General features: G+C 34.0%; 4 protein-coding genes across 7 annotated transcripts; 1 reads left to right on the top strand and 3 right to left on the bottom strand.

Moving 5' to 3' along the window:
• On the bottom strand, window positions 1–1570 carry LOC144835918 (uncharacterized). Its single transcript, XM_078691044.1, has 2 exons — window positions 963–1570; window positions 1–509 (listed from the first exon to the last, which is right to left on the bottom strand). Exons 1-2 carry the CDS (start codon window positions 1104–1106, stop codon window positions 183–185), a joined length of 471 nt encoding a protein of 156 aa, XP_078547170.1. The 5' UTR covers window positions 1107–1570; the 3' UTR covers window positions 1–182.
• Window positions 1571–5323: 3753 nt separating this feature from the next.
• Window positions 5324–5949, bottom strand: LOC144835922 (uncharacterized). The gene is made up of 2 exons (XM_078691050.1): window positions 5831–5949; window positions 5324–5700 (listed from the first exon to the last, which is right to left on the bottom strand). Exon 2 carries the CDS (start codon window positions 5691–5693, stop codon window positions 5385–5387), a length of 309 nt encoding a protein of 102 aa, XP_078547176.1. The 5' UTR covers window positions 5694–5700; window positions 5831–5949; the 3' UTR covers window positions 5324–5384.
• Window positions 5896–23246, bottom strand: LOC144835891 (glutamate receptor ionotropic, kainate 1-like). Of its 2 annotated transcripts, none has more exons than XM_078691012.1 (15): window positions 23153–23246; window positions 13791–13955; window positions 12448–12717; window positions 12100–12365; window positions 11735–11899; window positions 11252–11422; window positions 10971–11075; window positions 10685–10810; window positions 10316–10380; window positions 9815–9929; window positions 9039–9392; window positions 8662–8794; window positions 8132–8554; window positions 7541–7695; window positions 5896–7137 (listed from the first exon to the last, which is right to left on the bottom strand). In XM_078691012.1, the coding sequence occupies exons 2-15, from the start codon at window positions 13900–13902 to the stop codon at window positions 7027–7029; spliced, it is 2571 nt and encodes an 856-aa protein (XP_078547138.1). In that variant the 5' UTR covers window positions 13903–13955; window positions 23153–23246; the 3' UTR covers window positions 5896–7026. The 2 variants fall into 2 exon arrangements, with proteins under 2 accessions (XP_078547138.1, XP_078547137.1); XM_078691011.1 differs by lacking the exon at window positions 23153–23246 and adding an exon at window positions 15783–15879.
• LOC144834798 (2-phosphoxylose phosphatase 1-like) lies at window positions 16377–22833 on the top strand. Of its 3 annotated transcripts, XM_078689747.1 has the most exons (6): window positions 16377–16479; window positions 16858–16975; window positions 18502–18632; window positions 19186–19356; window positions 19851–19979; window positions 20528–22833. In XM_078689747.1, the coding sequence occupies exons 3-6, from the start codon at window positions 18557–18559 to the stop codon at window positions 21799–21801; spliced, it is 1650 nt and encodes a 549-aa protein (XP_078545873.1). In that variant the 5' UTR covers window positions 16377–16479; window positions 16858–16975; window positions 18502–18556; the 3' UTR covers window positions 21802–22833. The 3 variants fall into 3 exon arrangements, with proteins under 3 accessions (XP_078545873.1, XP_078545872.1, XP_078545871.1); XM_078689746.1 differs by lacking the exon at window positions 16858–16975 and having other exon boundaries at window positions 16406–16479; window positions 19186–19358; window positions 19850–19979; XM_078689745.1 differs by lacking the exons at window positions 16377–16479; window positions 16858–16975 and adding an exon at window positions 17714–18286 and having other exon boundaries at window positions 19186–19358; window positions 19850–19979.
• Window positions 23247–23308: the final 62 nt, after the last annotated feature.

Below are 23308 nucleotides of genomic sequence, written 5' to 3'. Positions count from 1 at the left end.
TATAAAGTTTGATAGTGTATAAAGAGTTTAAGACTACAGATTTATATTGTCTCTAACATTGTTTCTACAATGATCCATCAACCAATAATATTTTGCCATGAATTTATAATCTTTATGTATAAATATTATCTACAAATGCCAATTACGTATATCAACGAATAGTAACAATATAGGCCTAAATGTTAGTTAAATAACATTCGAATGATCTCAACATTGTTCGCAGTGGCATACTGCTGGACGGCCGGTGGAACTGTTGCATCTTTGCCGATGGCGAGTACCAGTATAGCCTTTTTTCCTTTTGCGGTGGCCACTAGTTGGTCAATACAAGCTTGGTTAATTCGTGGTTGAGATTTAGCTTCCCATACTTGTGTAACGTTCACGACAAAATCGGCTTGCCTTTTATTCATTGGTACTTCTGATTTGACGTAAGCCTTGCCAAAGCTAGCTCGCAAATATTTCCCAACTTGTTTTTGAAACCAATATCCACGATTTGCCATTTTGTTGTATTTCTGTAAAGAAGAAAGGTCTACCGATCACATTTTTGGCCGGTTGGCATTCTAAAGCTTTGTCTACAAACTTTTTATGAAAAAAAAGATGTGATGTCCCCATATATGGACATGATAATGTCATATCACTACTATATTTGGAAATATCACTACCATATTTGAGCAAATCACACTTTTTTGATAAACTAGTTTGATAGTGTATACAGAGCTTTTATAGGTCGCTCTAGAGTGTGGAAGATTTGAAAGTAGTGGAAGGGGAGGAACACTAGTGGATGGATAAGCAAGACTGTGAACCACAGCGATTTTAATTGCTTTTGCTTATCCTTGCCTCCTTTGATTTCCACCTTGTTTCTGTTACCTATGTTTTAAATGTATTTCATTTTAAAGGCTAAATAAAGAATGAATGAATGAATGAACACAGTGTGATTAATAATTCACAATAAAAAGTACACATACCTTTAGATTATGTTTGTAAAATTCTTTTTTCTTATTCTGCAATTGTTGAATTTTGAAGTGAAGTGCTGACGGACACGATCGAATTATTCTAATTTCCTCCTGGCAAAACTTTAAATATCTTATATTTACATATAAAATATACATAGAAATTATGTTTGCTCTGAGATAACAAGAACATATAAATAAAAACTAACAAAAATATTACAATTGTGTCACTCACTTCCACTCTCGTACGTTATACTAACAATCATTCAGTGCTGTTAAACATTAGGAAATTATCTAAAAGCAGCACTGATAGAATAAACTCTGAATAGTTGTTTAAATATTAAAACATTTTATATACTTCTGGAAAAACCAATAACTAGCAATGTCATATTGTTTGTATGAATTGTCATTTCCTTAACTTATTAGGCCTACTGTATTCTTTTATAACTACCGGTATTTTACTGTTAATTGTCAAATAAAACTTATGTGACATAATGTAAACAAGTTTAAAACAATACAACTATTTTATTTCGTTAAAACTTTTGAAATTAACAAAGTTTAAAAAAATGGGCATTTGTATTACAAATAAGACCTTTACATTTTATCATTATTATTCTGAAGTAATTATACTTATTTACAGTCATTTATAATCAGAAATTTCTGTCACAGCTAGGACTTACTTCTTTTAACAAAATAAATAAACTTTGTTTTGTGGAAGAATATTTTTCAACGCCATCTTATATACAGTAGTCAACCTAGCTAGGCCTATAGAATAGTATTAGGCGTCTTTCATAGCTCCCGGTCCGGAAAATAAAATCGCATCTCAATGTTTCGTTTTCACGACGCGCCACGCGGCTATGCGCCAATCGTTTTACGCGATATACGCGTAGCCGGTACCAATGACGCGAACCTTAAGTATGACATCATTTGATCGGGTTTTAAAAGACAGCATAAATGTTTATCCTATAGTTCTAACCTGTCTAATTTCTTTTGTTTATGTATTCTAATTTTCTTCTGCCAAAACTTTAAATATCTTAAGGTTGTTGAATACTGTATTAGAATATTATCTAAAAGTTATGATTGGATAAAACTCTTCCTGTGATGATACAGAAACTATGAATATGTTCAAATACTAAAACATTTTAATTCTGGAAAATCCAATGCTAGCTATGTAATGTATTTGTGTGAATTGTCATTTCCTTACTGATTACTGTTATCCTTTATAACTACCGGTATTTGTCATTGTGTTTAAAAGAAAACAAACATAATTTCAACCAATTTCAACAAAACATAACCATTTTATATAGTAAAACTGTAAAAATGTACAAACTTTGTTTAAAAACATGCATGTTTTTGCATTAGACCTTTACTTTCATCATCAATGAAGTAAAAACATTACAATTGTGTCACATCACTCTCGTACCTTATACTGACAAGCATTTAGTGCCCGAATGACAGCTGGATAAAATCTATTAAGAAACTTATTTGTACGAGAAATGATGGACCAGTAACGTCTACCGCTACATAACACCTCAAATACATTATTCATGGGATGAGTAGACTCTTGCAATATAGAACTGTGTTTCTTAATCAATTGAAACTCCAGTTAGGACTTTAAGGAATAAAGTAGGAAGTTAATTATTAAAAAAGAATCTTTGTGGACATCAACTCATAGTCAACTTATAGCATTTTAACACTATTAAGATATCTGGTGTGACTTAGTTGTATTTTTGAGTTAGAAATAGTGACGGTAAGTAACTGACTTATATTTTTTTTCCAGAAAAAAAATCTTTCGCTTTAAAACGATACTATCGTTACTATTAGACCCATTACAAATACATTTCTAAATTACATATTATTATGCTCATCACCTTCATCAATTCTATCCTAGTTATTTTCAAGTACGTTTGTTACTGCCACCAATAACCTATACTCACTGTAAAATGTTATACATCTAAACTATTGTCAATGAAATGAAACTGAAATTTTAATTTTTACTCTTTGTAAAACAATGTATTTAGATAGATAGTTATAATGCAGTAATGCTAATTGAATGTCATTCTACGGATGTCAACATGTTTATCCTTTGCATACTGCTCGACGTGTTCCGAAACGCTTGCATCTTTTCCGATGGCGAGAATAGCCTTTTTTCCTCCTGCAGTATCCACTAGTTGGTCAACACAATCTGTTTCAATTTTTGGCTGAGATTTGGCTTCCCATACTTGATTACCCATGACTAGAAAATCAGCTTGCCTACCGTTCATTTCTACTTCTTCCTTGACTTGCCGTGTGCATTACGCAAAAAATCTCCAACTTTTTTCTGAAACTCATATCCATGGTTCGCCATTTTGCTGTAAACAAAGTTATTTTGCTAGAATGATTAATTGAGCTGGGACGCAGAAACGCATATGGTAGAAAGGGAAGGGAATTAGAAAGCGAATTCTATTAATTTTAGAGTGGCCATATAATATAGTGTCGTCTAAAATCATGCTAATAAATATACGGTTTTTTAATTAAAATCCTCTTTATTGTTGCAACCCAATTATATAGATTGAAAATGGCACCCGTTGGGTTCTGCCTCGTTTAGCTTGAGCACGATCAATAGTGAATGTCGTTGTTATTATTGTTCACAATACTGTATAGTATACACAATAAACATTGTATTGTAACACGCAGGAATGGTTATCAACAACACTTATGTTGTTCCATTGCTATGGTTATTCCATGGACCTATAATTAGAAGTATAGTACTAATTTATAGGTCCATGGTTATTCCAACAAAAGCCATCGCCTATAGGCCTAAGCAAATCATTAAGCTCACCGTCTGTCGTAGATAAGTTAGGCCTACAATTGTTATTTTGTATTATAGTTTATTAGGATAATTTCTCTACATAACCTGTTATTAAATAATTAATATTTAATTGTATCCAAATTCTCCATGTTTAATCAAGTTGTGTTCAAATCTGAATTTCGTTGTAACATACAGTAGCCTACGTTATTTAGATTTTCCCACAGATTATTGATATTTTCTGCATGGTAACAACGTAAATCAATAAATAAAAACATAATACAACGCTCACCTTTAAAATTAAAAACGTTTCTAAAATGTTAGAATGGTTTAAAGGATGTGGAAGTGGGTTGATGAAACACGCCGACTATTAATAATTCTGTAAAACGTATAAACATAAAAAAAAGTGCCTATAGGCCTACTAAAATACCAGTGCTGATTGGATAGAATTGTTCCCGTGATAGAAAATATACATATTTTGTCTAAAAATAAACATTACATCATTCTGGAAAAACCAATAAGGCTTAAATATAGAACTGATCGTTACATTCTTGTTTTCCAGCCCTCTGTAGGTTACTAAACAAATATAATAATTAGATTCACTGTGTAGCTTTTACTTCTTTTTAATCTTGTAAAGCAATACTACTAATATTTGTTTTTAATGCATGCTAATAAAAATATAATGGTAATTTGTTATGATCTTTTATCTAACAAAAAACTATTTTCAATTTTAATTTTAAACTTTTGTAAATCAGTATTTGCAATTCAGCCTTATCATGCAATAAGGTAGATTTTTAATAAAAGCCGAATATATATACATACATATATATGATATCATGATTTACAACATTATTCCAAAACTGTGATGATAAAATCATACACGTGACATAGATAATGGACATTACGTCATTCTGGAAAAACCAGCGATATGGCATAAAATAAAAATACAGGTACTTGAGTTTATTTGTATTCGATAAACCAAAACAACAAAATACTCAAAGCATATTTCATCCAGGGGCAGCCTGGTATCTTGTAGATCCGAAGAAGGTGTGGGTTATGTTTAAATCGAATTTCCAAAAAGTAATTTGTAAATTATTAATATATATTAAATAAAATTTATTATATAGCAAAGTCAATCATAATCGATCACGGATTTCCAGTAAAATAATAGTCATTATCATTTGTTTGTTTGCACAAACAAAACACAACGAACGAAAGTTTATATAAACGTAAAAAATAAAAGAAATATAAGTGTGGACAGAGGCCAAAAAGCTTGAGAACAACCTTTACGGCTTGACCATCGGATAAACTAAAGCTCTGCCTACGGCCCTACACTATCAAACTAGTTTGACAAAAAAGTGTGATGTGCCAAAATATGGTAGTGATATGCCCAAATGTGGCAGAGATATAACATCATCATGTCCATATATGGGCACATCACATTATTTTGTCACATAAAGTTTAATAGTGTAGACAGAGCTAAGAGTTACAATAACAAATTAAAACGTAAATTGTAATCATCATAATTGTAGGCGTCACCCATCAATCTGTAAGTAGTATCTGAACTTTGCAATAATTAACACATTAATTAACACATTAGCGAAATTTTATTTTCTAAGAAAATTATCGTTTGGTTTTGAGCAGAACAGTTAATTGAACGACATTCGGACAACTTCTACGCCGTTAGCTGCAGCATGCTGCAAAACGGTTTGCGAAATAGACGCATCTCTCCCGATAGCAAGCACAGGTTTTCCCCTTCCACTTGCAATTCTTGCTGCTTGAAAAACATACTCCTTTTCAATCTTCTGTGAAGACTTGGCCTCCCATATCTGGTTTCCACATACGACGAAATCGGCGTAACTGCCGTTCATTGGTACCTGTGATTTCACGTCACTGTATTGGCTGCGCAGATATCTGCCGACTTGCTCCTCAAATGATGCTCCACGATTAAACGCCATTTTTTGTCTGAAATTAATATGGAATTATTCTTATACAACCGAACCGAATAATAATAATAAATGTTTTACAAAACTATCTATCCTGAATGTTAAAATGTTTTATCGATAATAATTTTAACTTAAACTGTTTACCTTACCTTCAGAATTGTTGCCAAAAAAACCAACAAACAAGTTTTTGTTATAAAAAGTGTAACTTCTGAGCTAACGTTGCGCCTTTTAATAACACAATTCAATTTAAGTAATTGTTCGATAAAAAACGAGTTATAGTAAAGCGTGTTGCGTTCTTTGCTTATAAAGAAATGATTCCAACATTGTGATTGGATAAAATCATACTCGTCACGCAGATAATGTACATTACGTCATTCTGGAAAAACCAACTATATGACATCACAAATATATTTGTAGATAGGCCTAGATCTTTCAAATCCCATTTGTTTTGTGTTATAAACTCCAGTCGAAGCTTTTCTCTTTCTTGTTAACTTTGTAAACGTTTGCTATAGTACCATTAATGTAGGCCTACATTATTATTAGGCCTACTTTTTACATTTTTTATTTCATACGCATCCAACAGCGAGCAACTCGCCAAATACAGAACGGATACGCTATTTCATAATTAATCGTGCTTATAAACTAAATCTCTTTTGAGGCTTAGGGAATGGAGTTGAAAGAGTCGTGAATTACAACCCTTTCACTACTGTAGGTCAGAATTGAACCCGGGACCTTGGGATTGGAAGACAAGCACATTAACCACTAAGCTACAGCTTCACGCAATACAACTACTAACAAAATTAATTTATAGGCAATAATGATTATTTTTAAAAAAAACAATGGATCATAATTAGGCCTATATTCGTAGTAAGGAGTGATGTATGATTCATTTTGGAAAAACCCAAGCCCGACAGATAATATAATAGAGATAACGCGAGTATGCCAAGTGTGGTAATTGGGCCCTTATTGGGTTTCGATTTCATACTTTTTTACAGCTTTTTTGTTCGGGTTCAAAATGTTGAGAATAGAATCTTATACATTAATGGTTTAACAATTAACTTAATACAAGCTTTAAAAATCACACATTTATCATAGAAATAATTTAAAAACAAAATTCGTATTTGATTATTCAAAGTCAAAACTCGAATCTTGAAATGCCACGTGATGACTTCCCGCGCGAATCGCTAATTACGATGTTACCATGCAGACAAACAATGTGCGCGCACCACTATCCAATCAGGTTCGTAGACTTGGTATTCACCAAGTTTCGCGCGAGGTGTAAATCGTATAAAAACAACATCTGCAAAGCAAAACACTTTCATCCAATAGCGTTCCCAAAATTGCGTCACATGATAATATTGTCGCTATGGTGATGTGGTGAGCAGCGACTGAACATCTGCTGTACAGTTCTGCTGAATCTGATCTGCAGTGCTTCCCAGGTAGTGAGATACTGCTTCTGAAATTCAACAAGATAATTGGCTTGATAAGCTACGGTTACGATACAATATTATGACAATATTTACTTGGCAATATAGAATGTTGCGAAGCATAGTACTTGCTTTGTTAGCACGATAGCGCTTAGAACTTTCAAGTTATCATTCTGAATATTTCGGTTTAATACTTACATAACATGCCTATTGAAATTCAAGAAAATCGGTTCAGTAATAATATAACAATAAGTATTCTTTTAGCATGGGCCGAAATATCAACATGCGCCCTCTGTCGCAATATTTTGCCAAGTACTTCACTCAGTTTCTGAGCGCTTTCATTTAAGTATTAATAAATCATATAAAAACGACAACAGCATAATTATGACTTAACAACGACGAACACACCAGTGTGAACATTAAATTTCATACCCTGTCACGTGTTCGTAGAGATGCTTTGTTGTCTTTGTAAGACGCCCATGCGCACTCCAATATCAAAGCAAAAACTGCGATCAGAAATCCTAAATACATGACGTAGAACACACCGGCCATCATCATAAAGTTCATCTTGCTACTGGAGGTACCAGCTGAAAACGAACACAATTATTTAATTCAAAAATCTCCCTCTTAGTAATCTATTTCTATTAGTTCGTTATATGAAAGCCAATTACACAGACGAGTGGTAACGGTAAGCGGAAAACCGCGTAGCTTTTTCCCGCGTAGAACCTATCTATCCTGAGCGGAAAACACCCGTCCGCCCCGCAGTGTGTGTAAATGGTCATAAGGAATAACATAGATTCTATATTTATATTACCGGCGATTCGACTTAATATTGGTGAAAATATAATATTTTGGCACATATGGCGTTTAATACGTATATATACAGACAAATCCGAAATGGCAAATTGTAGATTTACAACACGATAAACACAAGAGACTTTCTTTTATGAAGAAAACAAAAAAATTATTTTTGGTATTACTATGAAATATATCTGTAAAATTTATCAGTAAAATGTGTCTTACATGTACTACGGCTAGGACACACCCCTCCGAAATATTTCTCTGTCAGCTCGTCGATGAAGCCCTCCTGTCTTAGACGCAATATTTCCCGCTCGAAACGAATTCGAAACAACGATCCTTTGGGAAGGCCTAGCCCGTAGCCTAGTTTCCCAAACAAACCCCCGACTGTCATGACGTCACACGGTTCTTGATTGGCCACGTAATCCAGGACGGAGGAGTCCCATATGAACGAGTAGTTTCCTTGGCGTACTCGTGCAATGCCGTCGTCTGAGTTGTCGGCATATGTGTCGTATTGACGCATAAAGCCTGACATATCCTGAAAGAGCTCCAGTTTGGCGCTCTGGAAGTAAGACTGGGGCTGGCTGTTTCGTGTCGTTCCATACTTAATCTCCGTCTGATCTGCTAAATCCTCAATTGAGCTAATCCCTACAAAAGAAAGATTATTACAGGTCAGAACTGAAATGGTGACGTATACCTGGCCAACTAACAACGTCATAATAATGTTACGTAAAAAACACAAATATTATAAAAACCTGTGTCCATCCGGGATACTGTAAAGAAAGCTGCAAGATTGGCAGTATACGTTGAGATTATAATGGTGACAGCGATCCACCAGCAACCGGCCACCACACGACCAGGTGGTGACCTCGACTGCGAGTCTGCACCCTGCAAATTAGACAAACAATGTTTTAAGCTCTGTCTACACTATCAAACGTTATATGACAACTAAATGTGATGTGCCCATATATGGACACGATGATGTCATATCACTACCATATTTGGGCACATCACACTAGTTTAATAGTGTAGACAGAGCTCAATTTGTGTACGTCCATTACGAATAATACGCAAGCGAAAATTGAAAGAAAAAAAAGCTAATACCAAACTACTATATATAGGCCTATTTTACCTGAGAAGCGAGAGAAGCATACGAGAACCACAGTGATTGGTACATATTCAACGCGTTCCTCGTATCGTATTCCGACATATCATCGGGCTCTGTGCGCGTCAAGTACGCGCCGTAGTAACCATGTGGACTCAAGTAGCTACAGACTGAGATGACGACGCCGACGAGAAACGTGGCCGCGATGACAATGATCCATAGTAGCGGTTCAAACGGTTGAAGAAAGGCGAAGAGATCAACTTCGGGGTATTCGACCTTCATCAGGAAAGTTAAGCCCAAGTCAAGATATGGTTTGGTAAAGTCGATAACTTGCTGCCGTTCGTAACTGATTGTAAAAGGAGCAACAGCGATGTCTGCCCTCTGAAATAATATGCAACATTTCATGATTTATTATTAAAACAGTATCAAGAAGAAGACAATCTTTAAGCCTGGTTCCCACGTAAATGCAACACAAGTGAGTTGACCAATCAAGCGACAGTTGGAATAATCCATCACTTTTGATTGGTCAAATCACTTACGCGCTTACGTCCTAGCGTTGCGTTTCTAGTGGGAACCAGCCAAACATTATTTAACTTTACCCCTTTCAAACTCCGAAGTTGCGTGTGGAGTTTTCACCTGCCTGGCACGTGTGTGTGAACTCCAGAGTTTTGCTAAGGTAGAAGAATAATCTCCAAAATATAACCAGTTTTTAAGGCCTGTTCCTGCAGCAACTTGTCAAATACCAGGTACATATACTTTTTAATATCCTTCAATTTTCTAATAATAAAACAAATAATTCGTACCCCATACACTAGCTCCCCAACCATACCGATCCAGACCCCGTCCTCATTCATAGAGCCATAGTTAGCATCTGGTACCAGCTCAAGATCGTACGTAAAATTCATTTCTTCTTGTAATCTACAAAGTCATTATACAAGTGTTTAAGCCTGGTTCACACTGGGACGCAAAGCAATAGTCGACTCGTGATTGGTCATATTAATTGCGTTGCGCTTACGTCATTGTGTTGCGTCCTAGTGGGAACAAAGCTTTAATTAAAAAGGCCCGGACTTGTAGAGTTTGGTTCCATAATTAAAATGGTTATTTTTATGTATCTGTATGAATCGGGCCGGCACACCCCCTCTTCCTGCATATCAACATCCCAAACTTTTAAACATAATTTCCCCACTAGACGAATTTATTCGCTCGAACATGAGGCGCTGGGCGCTATTGCACATGCGTATTCACATTTCTATCAATAAAAGTCGGAAACTTTGCTTAACCAATCTGTATCAGCATAAAGTTACCTTATGAGTAAATCGACGCAAAATCCCGAGAATTCACCATCTTCAAACATAACAAATGGCCGTTCCTGTCAAAGAATTAAATAACTTATGACAAAATTCGGAAAAAAATGTCAAATCAATAAATAAGGAGATAATATATTATAACTATAGAATCTGAATATGTATAAACTTCATGCGGTAGAGTGTATAAAACTCTGTCTACACTAACAAACTAGTTTGACAAAAAAGTGTGATGTATCCAAATAATTATGGTAGTGATATGCTTAAATATGGTAGTGATATGACGTCATCGTGTCCCATTATGGGGACATCACAATTTTTGTCACATAACGTTTGATAGTGTAGACAGAGCTTAAGAAGATTGTTTACCAATATCGTAGTAACTTTTAGAGTAACATTCGATAGATCGTGCGTGCCGTCCACTGGTACCGTGGTCGTGTTGCCCATAAACGTGATTTGGTTTTCGATATCCAGTTCGTTTGACCAGAGTCCGACCTGAAGAAATAAACTCCATTTCAATACACTTCTTGGCTAAACACTTCATCTCACAAAAGTAGTGCAGTAATTCCTTGTTACTTTTACTATATATTGTATGCGCATGCGTACCAACACTCAAAAGATACATTTAGTTAAATTCTGGAAACCTATATATTACCTTAGTAAATCCTTTCTTTTCCAACAAAACAATATCAAAATCTGTCGACCATGGTGTGTTCATATTGGTAAAGTTCAAATAATTCATCACACCTTCGCCGTTTGACTGTTAAAAACAAACATAAGCAAAGAAAAGGATTTAAAACATTAAGAAAAAAAAAGGATTTAAACATTAAAAAATAAGGAAAGAAGGTACAAATTGATTTTCGTTGCTTTTGAATGATGAAATTACTTACCTGCCATACTTGGACCAATATTATATATTACATTCGTTAAACTTACCTTTCTAATTTTGTCAAGAAATATTTCTCCGTCTGGCCAAACCTTCGGTTCACTTGTTGAACAAATCTTCTTTGGAAATACCGGAGCTTTGATGTTAATGCCATCTTCGGCACAGTCTGCTAGTGCGTACGCTACAGTGTACACCGCGTCGTAAGTTCTGTATACTAAACCCTGTGAGGTGAGGAAACATGACGTCATGATCTCGCGGGAAGATTTAGGCGTTTATTGTATGTTTGTGAATCAGAAGTAGAGATAATTATAGTATACTAGTTTGACAAAAAATCAAATTTCTTTGTCACATAAAGTTTGATAATGTAGACAGAGCTTTATTGTGTTGATAGTTTGTTAATTTTGATATGGGAGCACGCAACCTGCTCAGAAGTCCAAAGTTGGAGAAATTAAATAAAAAAAAAAAAATCAAACAAGAGAGGGCGATATAACAATTACCGACAACCACTGAATAGAGGGCGGTACATAACATACCTCGATAGATTCAGGCCCTTTCACTTTACGTGGGTATGGCGAATTCTTCTTCCATCTCTTGACGAAGTCTTTTGTATTGCTGTTATTGCTGCTAATCGCAGGCCGCGTTCCTATCAACCCATGCAAGTGAGATGGAACAGTCTTATCAGTATCGTAAAGTCCATCCTAAAACATCAGAAATGAATTATTTACAAATTACAATACCTGTATACGGTACCCGAACCAAGTTTTTGATAGGCCTACTATGTCATAATTATTACTGCATGCAGTTACTAAATAGAAAACTTAACCAACAAAAATAATTATTTCACTTTTACCAAAAACCATTGTTTCTTTTATTTACTAAAGTAGGAAGACGTCCTTACCATAGCGGTTACCCCGTCAGTAACCACCCAGGCCCATCCTCGCCCCGTCATCCCAAGCTTCTCTGCCTCCATCAACACGTACTTAGCATACGGAGCCAGACAATTCAGAATAATAATTCTGGCCATTTTCTCGTCGCGTATACGTAAAAGTTGTTCATGAATTTTTATATTAGAAGCAACTGGGGTCGGAAGGAACTGCTCGATTGTGGCTATAGACCATTGCTTGATGAGGGCGATTTTCTGAAATTCTTGAATACCGTTGATGCCTGAAAATGAATAACACCAAATTGAAAAGATTTTGAAAAAACTCAAGTATGGTAAAAAATAGAATTCCAAAAAATAGCGTACCATAATCACTAAGTGACGTCACAATAGCCATCCGCGTCCACTGGAAATGGTCGACAAGTGCGGCCAATACTTTTCCCTGCACGCTGTCCGACGCACTCATCTTCATAAGGTATGGGAACGTTTTATTGTCCAAAGAAAGCGTAGGATCTGTAGCAAATGGCGCTATTATTGGTACGTGTAACCTATCGGCAATCGGATAAACTGCCTTGACGGATGACGAGCTTACGGGTCCGATAAATGCGTGGATTCCTTTTGACAACTGGTAACAAGCTACAGAGATATAAGTAATTGGTACAAATCACATTTTGTATGTTAACTTAATGTCAGATACCGTACGAGAGTGATGTGACACTTTGTAATTGGTTTTCTTAGTTTTTTATTTATCTGTTTTTGTAAATATCAGAGAGATCACTCTTCCCTGATCAGAGCAAACATAATTTCTATGTATATTTTATATACAAAAGACAATAAATGGAAATATGTTTCCACTGATAATTGTAGACGGTACGATAGTAGACGAACACTGTATTTTGTCAAGATGTCAGTTCCAATGAACAAAAACTTATGTGATCTGATGTATGTGATCTCATTTATGAATTATAAACTATAAAAAGTATAAAAGCTAACATGTAATGTAAGTATGTATCTCAATTATCTTATATTATGTTCTATAAAAAAAACACGTATAACGGTTGTGTCAAAACCTATCTTCTGCTGTGCTTGAAATTAAACGACCACACCACCCACTAAGGGGCACGTGCTCAGGACGGGTTAACTGATAGGTCTAATTCATTACTTATTATGATGCATTATTGTTATTAATTTGGACTATGAAGGGTCAAGGGTCATATGAATGTAATTTGTCTGTTCAGCTGAAAGTGACGTTTTCAAAATGTAGATGTCGAAATATCAGCGCCGATAGCGTCAAAAAGGTTATAATACGCGGTCCACTGGCAGTATAACTGTCATCTTCAATAATCACTTTCTTTGTCACAATCACTTTTATCATCGTCATCATACATTCATCATGTTTGGTATAGATATTTATTTATTTATTTTGAAGAATCGGTGGCACTCACAATTATGCCGTGCGGTCCAAGAAACAAAACAGAACTTGAAAGAAATACCTATAGTAGTAATGTGCCCTTAAGCTTGGTTCCCATTAGGACGCAACGCAATGACGTCTAGAGCAAAACAGTCATTTGACCAATCACACGCGATGGATTATTCAAACTGTCGTTTGTCATTGGTCAGCTCTCGCTTTTCGTTGCGTAGGCTTACACGTCGTTGTGTTGCGTCCAAGTGGAAACCTAAGTCTACAGTATCTTCATTGAATTACCAACCGTTTCGTATATCTTTAAACGTATCAATGACGCCAGTTGTTCCATTTGAGATGTATTCTAACTGGACATCTTTAAATTGTTTGTTATTTCGATTTATTCGTTGGATCGCCATCTCCACTGCTCTTTGACCTGTTTCCAAAGATTCTTCATCGCCAAATAAAGCTCCTATGTAAAATATTAAAATAAGGATATTTGTAAATAACTAGAATTGCCACTATTATTGAATGTTGCATTCACATTATAAAATCTATACTTCAACGATTCTACTATTCTTTAAGCTTGGTTCACACTAGGACGCAACGCAAGAGTGTTGACCAATGGCAAGCAACAGTGCGAATAATCCATTGCTTGTGATTGGTCAAACGTTGCGTTACGTAATTGTGTTGCTTCTCAATGTGAACCAAGTATTTAGTGGAAAGCAAGCTTACAAGATGTATTGTCCCCAAAAACACGAATAATAAAAAAAAAGACTTTTAATAGGCCATTTTGGAGTTTTAATAAAGTTATTCACTTCTTTATTTCACTAATAAAAAGACATTATTTCAACCAAAAAACTGACAGACAATTTAAGTATTTTTTGCTTTATAATATTACATTTTTTCAGGTAAATAAATTTTTTTAACGATCAAGTTTTTGGTCAAGATGACATATTCAACAAAAATTGTAAAAAAAAAAAAAAAAATCAGTGGGGACAATATATCTTTAAACTGTTAAAGATTTTATACAATTTGTTTGATCTTGGTGTGACCGTAACTTAAAAATGATGACCTCTAATCGTTTAACTTCATGCACTGACAAATTGATATTCTATCGCCAAGCATGATTACTCTACTATGAATGCCTCTGTATTTTGTTGCATCGTTAAAATTAATGTCTGTATATGCGTCGATTGGATCCGCCACATTGACCTTTGCGCGTAAACATTAATTGTATAAGAGTTAATGAAAACATCTTCGGATTATCCTCTCTATAAGAATTGGACAAGTGCTGGGTGATGTTAGGACTTATATCAACACCATCGCTCGCTTCACTCCCCGGGGAAGAACAGGTGACTATTAGATTAAAGGGACTTGATTGTGTTGCAATTCTTACTATACCTTATTTTACTTTTAGTTCCAATATCAGCTATTAAAGAGACAATTATTAGAGGTTTCCGCGAACAATTTTTTTTTTACTTTCGAAATTGTAGTTGTGGATTCCAAACATAATTTTGTGAGTTTGTTCGCAGAAAGTTGATCATTGTTTTCGATTAAAGATGAGCGCGTGTGACGTGTATATCAGTCAAATTGATAATAATTGTAGCGGCTTAAGCTCTGTCTACACTATCAAACTTTATGTGGGAAAAAAAATGCGATGTGCCCATATATGGACATGATGATGTCATATCACTACCATTTTGGGGATACCACTACCATATTTGGGCACACCACAATTTTTTTTGTAGAGAGAGAGCTTTAGGCCTGTATGTTTTTTTCGATTGTCTTTTGTGAGATTCACTTATCTTTAGTACGCTATTTATAATCTTCATTATACATATAGGCCTACCGTATCATAATAATACATTTCATTTCAACAAAAATTGTCGATTTTCAATTTTTCTTTTTTTATTTCTTTTTATTTTCTCCTCGTCTTTAAAAAAAAATCTTATAACCACCTATAATGGCAAATAACAACAACCCAAACGAGTTTTATTTTCTGTAATTATGCGTCAGGTGAAAACGTCAACAAATCTCCACACACAGAATTGAACTTAAATTGTTTTACAAAGTGGTTATCATCAGCACTGTTGTTTGTCGAAACGTTGTAAAGTGATAAACACATATTTTAATATAATCGTAAGCAGATCGATGTTATTAAAAATTACTCAACTTAAATTTCTTCTTAATTAAGAAGAAGTGACATTCTCTCCATACAAAATAAGTTTTCATTTGTTATCATTATTTTAGGCATAAAGGCTGATTTGGGAACTATTCAAATTAAACTTTTACTTACCTATCAAATATTTCTTAGATGAAGAAGCTTTTATAAATAAAATGATAATAAGCAGTATAAGTGCCGTGTTCCTTTGTTGAAACATCCTCAGTACGGATCTTCACTCAGACGTAATGTTGAACAATTGAGGTGGTAGCAAAATACGCGATGGAGTCTGGAACTATGGTGTGAAAGTATGCTATTGATAGGGGGCGCTACCCTAATCATCAATTTTTTTATATTAATTTATCATGTCAAACATTTTTTTTCTATCATCACTACCAGCCCCATTTGAATTTAATTGTGAATAACATCTAACTCTGTTCTTTTTAAAAACACATTGTTGGCACTTAATGTCAGCGTTCCGACTCGTTGCTTTTAAAGGGGAAAATGTATATTGCTGAACTTTTAACTAGTATCAGGGACTTGAACCCCCTAATATTTTCCTTAAACCCATTCTTTTTTTACGCCTCACCATTCACATTCAACAACATTGATTAAAAAGGCTCTTTTCCTAATTCCTATCACTCGTTTTTTTCATAGCTCATGTGCACAAACAAACGTTATTCAATAGTAGTATAGAGGGGGTACTTTCCGTTTTTGGAGAAAAAAAAATTGTAAACAAAACCACGACGAGAGACATATGACGGACACCTGTTTGTCTATAAATTCTTGTATTAGCCCATTTATTGCCTAAAATGTTTTTTTTATTAGTATAGTAAGTATATTTTGATCTAATGTTTGTTTTCATAATCCATGCGTTATTTCTAAATTTGTATTAACATGTGATTTATAAGCCTAAAAGCTAGGCCTGGCTGTAAGCCAATTTTGTTGGACAACGTGCCTGGCACATTCATTTTGTCAGCGGCTTATGTGATCAAATCCCCTGGGAAAGACACGTCATGGATGATCGTATCGGAGTCCCATTTAATATTACATCAGACAATGTTGTCGGAACTGAACTAATGTAATATTATTAAAACAGCCTTGAATCAAATAATCTTCCCCATCATGTTTATACAACGGTATGATGATGCACACATTTTGTCTTTTTGAGTCCTCTTTTTCCTTATTTATTAATATTCATTTTCTATAGGCCTAGGTCCAGGAACTACCAGTTTGTGGTGCATAAATAATATGGAGATACTAGTAAATCTGTCCTGATAGTGAATCAAATCTGGCACACCTGCTTGTGTAGGGGCTTTACAATTTAGGTGAGTCAACTAGTTATTTTAAGTTGAGAAACAAAGGCATATCCATTAAAATACAGTCATCTCTCCCAGTACGGGCACTATTGGGCTGGCCTAAATGTAATTCTTATTTTCCAGAAATTCTGGTTAAACATTACTAAATAAATACAGTAGAATCCCTGTTAGAGGACACATTTAGGACCACAAAAAGTGTCCCCTGAATAGGATGTTCAAAAGATAGAACGAGAATGGGTTAACTAGGCCTACTGAACTTAACTGAATCTAATTTATTGTAATGTTTTGGTCAAAATTAACCTTAGACAAAACTCTTGAGTATGAAAGCTACTATACATAATAAACCTGATTTATGAACATGATGGAATGTAGCCAATTGAATGAGGAAGTAACATATTTTATGATAAGAAAATATTGTTCAACAAGTTGAGTAAACATTATAATTCATTTTACATGTTAAAAGATTCTAACTGCATCTTTAAAAAATCACAACAATCGATTTATAAAAGTACAATAAGGTTCAGTGTGTCCATTTATTGTGATGTGCTTCAACATTTTATAAAGAATGAATGAAATGAACATGGGGAGGGCACATGACAAGAATAACAATGGACAAAAAGATTCACAGAATGGTAACCAAAAACTGAACGAAGAAAACCAGGAAGTAAAAAAAGAAGGTGGCGAGATGACATCAAGAGATACCTTGACTGCCTCATAAACTTTCACTTTGAAACAAACTATAAAAATCATACATTATTGCAGTAAAAAAGTCTGGTTACTGCAGTAACTACAGTAGAATAATTTTGACACGATCCCTTATTTTGATCATTATCTACTGAAACATCTACAACACATTGTTGTTAAATTCATAGATATTGATAATAGATAGACACTCTTTATTACAATTGATTGCACAGTGAAAAATATACAAAATTGAATAGAATTGACTGCTATAATGAATTTAGAGTCAAATGTGTCTTAGAATTACACTTAATTACAACTCAGACTGTCGTAATCTGCTGTCAATTTTCTCTATGTCAGAGGTCATTTATGAAATTGTCAGTGGAGCCCTAAAGAGTCAACAACATTTAGGCAATGTCTGTTAACACCTATGTGAAACAGTAGCAGTAATTTGCATAGGAAATAACATTATATCTCATAATAACAGATTGACATTTTAATCAAATCAGCTGTTTCCATCCTAATAAATATTTCTAGCCTCATTCGCTTTTAACTATACTAAACGATGTGTATCGTTGGTCAACTACTGTAGTCCTTATTTCTGCAGCTTTTTTTTGTCATAGTAATTTACAGTTAAAGGTACAGTACTATAGAGATCTATTTAAAGTCTGTGTTATAATTTGTTTTAATTGTATTCATATATATATCAGAGAATACTAATGACATTTTTATTTATATTTTACAGGTATTTTAAACTTTAATCAATTCTAACAAGCAGATTGTTCTAAGAAGATTGCAGCAAATAATGTATACATTAATCTTATTTTTAAAACTATTTTGTTTATGCTATATAGATTTGTAAGTGGAGGATTTACTAATGAAATTGTTGAAGCTTAGTGAGTAACGACGATGATGGGTGGTAAAATAGTGTGGCGCTACTTATCCCTAGCAGTTGTAGCATGTTTTATAATTTCATTTTATTCATGTAAGTTATTTGCTATCATTACTGATTTTAAAATTGAATGGTGCAACACTAAAGAGACTACAAACTCTATTGTATTGTGTTTTCATAGCAAGAAATGCACAAATTGGAAATGACAATTCTGTTTTAGTTGTGGAAGATACAGTAATTACAGTACAAATAGTGCTAAAAGCATTTACTACTGTGTCAAGTCAAATTCTGGAATCGTTAGGGAAGATACTTTTATGCGACTATTTTGGTTTTGGACTCGGCTATTTTCTACGTCTAAAGCTCTGTCTACACTATCAAACTTTATGTGACAACAAAAATGTGATGCCCATATATAGACATGATGATGTCATATCTCTACCATATTTGGGCACATCACACTTTGTTGTCAAACTAGTTTGATAGTGTATACAGAGCTTTAGAGGCCTAGGCTAGAGGCTTCCTTAAACCGTGCTTACCAAAATGGTCTTTCCTGTTATTCCTTAGGTCTGCTTTATTTAAAACAAAAACTATGCTATTAATGGCTCATTCCACCTAATACCAGTACTAAAATATTCTGTTTCCACAGGGTATTCACTAAGTAGCACCCAGACTAGGGGTAATCCAACTCCCCACACTGTCAAAATGCCCAATAAGATGTTTGTACCAACTGACAACACTGTGCCAAAAGATGAAGAATCACTTGACAACCTACAGAGGAGAGTGCATGCTAAAGAAGAGGTGATAGAAATGATATCTGGTATGTTATATATTCTTAATGCATCACAAATATTTGATAATATAGAGAAAGAAGAGTGCATGCTAGAGAAGAGGTGATAGAAATGATCTGGTATGTATGTCTAAGTACTCTCACTTGCACTGATGAAGGGCTAGTGTTGCTCGAAAGCTCTGCAAATTTGTCTACCCGTTTTACTTTATCATTTTGATTAACCTTTTGCGTATTTTATTTTTTATCTCTATTAAGATCTAGTCACTGATACCCACAGCATTGTCACATTCAGTAATTTGCCTTTGGATTTATACAGTAGATATAATAAATATAGATTTCCCTACAATCAAGCTCATTTTGACCAGTTGAAATACAGTGGAAACCTTTAAAACAATATTTCACATTTTCTCTAATTACAGATTGTTTCACAAGATCTGTAAATTTGTTTTCTAGCCTGCTACAGTACTGAAAAGTGTTTTACAAGAAATTCATGTCATAATGCTTTCCTTTAAACATTTTTCCAGAAAACAATGAAGAATGGTTACCGAAGTATTATGCAAATATGTTCAACAACAACACATTGATCTCATATTTAAAAGACCGTTTACTTGGCTACTGTAATCCACCTGACGTACCTACTACTGGCAAAGAAGGTAATCTAGTTAATAACATTAATACATATAATAGATATTTCCTATTACAGTATTTAAATTTCTGTACTTAAAAAATAGAGGGTGCTATAACACTTTTTGTTTTCTAGTTTATTCAAGTCTCAAAAAGCCAGACAATCTCGTAATGTAGTTGGCCAATTGCTTGGCTGGCTGTACTTGCACAACAAATCACACAAACCAATAGTGTTGGTGGTCTTATTCTGTGCCTAACTTACCTGGATAAACCAGAATAGACCTTCTTTCTGCTAAAGGAGGACACATACAAAAAAATATGAAATTCAGTTGAGCACCCCTATCAGATACCTACTATGTTTCCACCATACAAAATGTTGATGCAAATAAGTAAATACTGTAGAACCCCTAGTTTGAGAAACTGCTATTAAGGTGACACTTTCTCATGTTTTAACACTAAAGCCAACCATATTTAGGGAAACGCTTTCTTTAAGGGGACACTTTGTTGGGTCCCAAAGCTGTACCATCAATCAGTTCTTTATTTTACTTTTATAGTACTGATTCTTATTTCGTTTCAGGTTTAGTAGTGCCAGGTTATTCTCTAGAAAGTGTTCACATCCTGATCCGACATGGTGACAGAACACCACTAGAAAGCAACGGTATGGGATCCTCTGCAGACATTAACTGCAACTTGATGGTTGTGTCTGAAACTCTACCGGACAAGATGTTTGAGTTGTTAGCGACGGACTTAAACGAGTGGAAAGAACTATTAAGGAAAGAGGATGAACTCATGTTATCAGACATGAAGTTAAAAAGCTCTTTGCAAAAAAGCGCAGTTAGTACCCTGAACATGAACTATGTATCCGCCCTATTAACTGATAGTAATAAATGTCGTACGTCTCAGCTGACCCCAAACGGTTGGCGGCAGCATCTCGCAATCGGGGACTTCCTCCGTAAAGTATACACACCTCACAAACTTTTTAATCCACAAGCAATTGATCATAAAGATGTTATGAACTTGCAGACAACCGCGTTCTCACGCACTATGCAAAGTGCAATAGCTTTACTTTATGGTTTATTACCAGAAGATCAGATCCTGAAAACGCCACCGATGAAGATCGCCCGTGCTCTGAATTTCTGCTATGGCGCTTCGTGCAATTGTCCAGCTGCTCATCAACTTCTTAACACAGTATCGTCAGAGAAAGCAAAACACAAAATGGATCGTTCGTACACACGTGAAATTTCAAAAGGTATTAAAAAGGTTTTGTATGATAAAACACCAAATTCACCAAAATTGCCGCATTTTTTCGCACTTCTTGATCACTTCACATCGTTTTTATGTCATGGTGAAAAGTTGCCTTGTGGTCCTAGCAAATGTATTGAGCTTGACCAGGTACAGCAGGTATTTCAGTACGTTGATAAGTTGGAACAAGACTTAAAAGCACACGAGGATACCACAAGTATGAAACATGCAAGACTGTTTATGTACCCATTACTGAAAGACATAGCAGATTCAATAGCACGTAACAAAACCGACCATCGTTTTTCTCTCTACTCGGGACACGATTTAACAATCACACCTTTTCTTGCCATTCTTGGACTTTCTGATTTTCGTTGGCCAAATTACGCATCTCGTATTGTAATCGAAGCTTGGTCAAAATCAAAAATGGTTTTTATTCGTGTTCTCTACAATGGGGATGACATGACAAGTAATGTCAGTTTTTGTCGTAATAAACTTAATCAGGATGGACTATGCCCGTTGAACAAACTTTTGGATTTTGTTAATAAGCAAAATTTTGTTTTATTTGAATCGAAAAGTTATAAAGAAGCATGTTTTGCCACACAAATGTAATTTCATTTCATTAAATATCTATTTATGAAAGAATGTCTTTCTTTGAAGTCTTTCTGAAATATGTTTAAGCAAAAACATTTATATTTTGTATTTATTTGTATTGTAGTTCATATAATAATGTGTTTCAAATTAATATTATTAGCAAAAAGAGATATATTTTGGCATATATGGCATTTCATATGTATAACAATTTGTATACGTCTTGCTTATCTATGTTTTAGAAAAATGTAATTTAAAATATATTTAAAAAAATGGTAATATGATAATCATCATAGTCAGTCCAAAAATTAATTATTTACTACTTAAAAATGTATTGTCTCCCAAAAACATGAAAAATGAAGATTACGGTAATTAAATCATACTTTGAATATGTTATTTTGTATTTTTAATAAAGTTAATCACTTCCGTAGAAAACAAACAGAAAAAAATAATGTTTTCACTTACAAAATGAAAAAATAAATGGTTAAATTCAACCAAAAACCCATTGGCTGGCAGCCAATTTGACCATTTTTTGCTTTAAATTACAGTTTTTTTCAGGTAAATACATTTTTTTCTGATCCAATTTTTGGTCAAAGTGGATAAATATTATGTTACATTAAAATGGCATATTCAACAAAAAATTTGTTAAGAATTATTTTTTCAGGGGGACAATAATAATAATACTTAAATTGATTAATGTGTTTGTATTTAAATTACAATGTTCTAATTGTAAAATGTTTAATATATTTAAATCAGTTGAATATGTCAAATGTAGTACATTTCAACCATGTACAAATAGTGTTGGTTTTTTTATTTGTTGAGGTAAGGTTATTTTTCAAGAAGACGTAATTAAAGTATTTTATTGTGCAACATATATATATATATAATTATAATATTTTCATTCAATTTTCATTTTTGTAATTTTTCTAATTTTGAATTTGAACTGTAATATTGTTTATGGTGCTTTATCTTAATTTTAGTTTTAAAAAACAATTATTGATCTTTACAAGGGGTTTTATTATATTTTTTATATTAGTGCTGCATTGGTGCAAATAATACTGTAGTTTGATAACTTATGGTATGAACAAATTATTTTGGTACTTATATCTATCATTATGCAGGAAATAAATAAATAATATGAAATATAAATTATGTTATGTCCTTTTTGGTGACTTTTTAAGGAAAAAAAATACCGCAGGGCGAATATTGGGGTAGCGCGCTCCCCATTTTGACAGCTAAAATTATGAACTACTTTTTGATCTATTTTTAACAAACTATTAATATTATTATGCTATTGATACTCCCAGTTTGGAAAAATCACAGATCTGACCATGAATCGTTTTAGGCTTATAAAATTAATAAAGCTACAAACCTTCTTCGTTGTGGAAATAGTTAGCTCTTGCTCCAGTTGAAATCCAATCAAGTAATTGTTGATATCTTCAGTAAAATGATCAACAAGCAAAATCATTTTTTCACTAATAAACAAGTTTGTTGAAACAATTTATTGAGCAAAATATGCCTCGATTTT

This window comes from Antedon bifida, chromosome 2 (genome assembly GCF_963402885.1).
Source record: "Antedon bifida chromosome 2, ecAntBifi1.1, whole genome shotgun sequence".
In the NCBI taxonomy this organism is placed as follows: domain Eukaryota; kingdom Metazoa; phylum Echinodermata; class Crinoidea; order Comatulida; family Antedonidae; genus Antedon; species Antedon bifida.
This window is presented reverse-complemented; position numbering and strand designations above follow the sequence as displayed.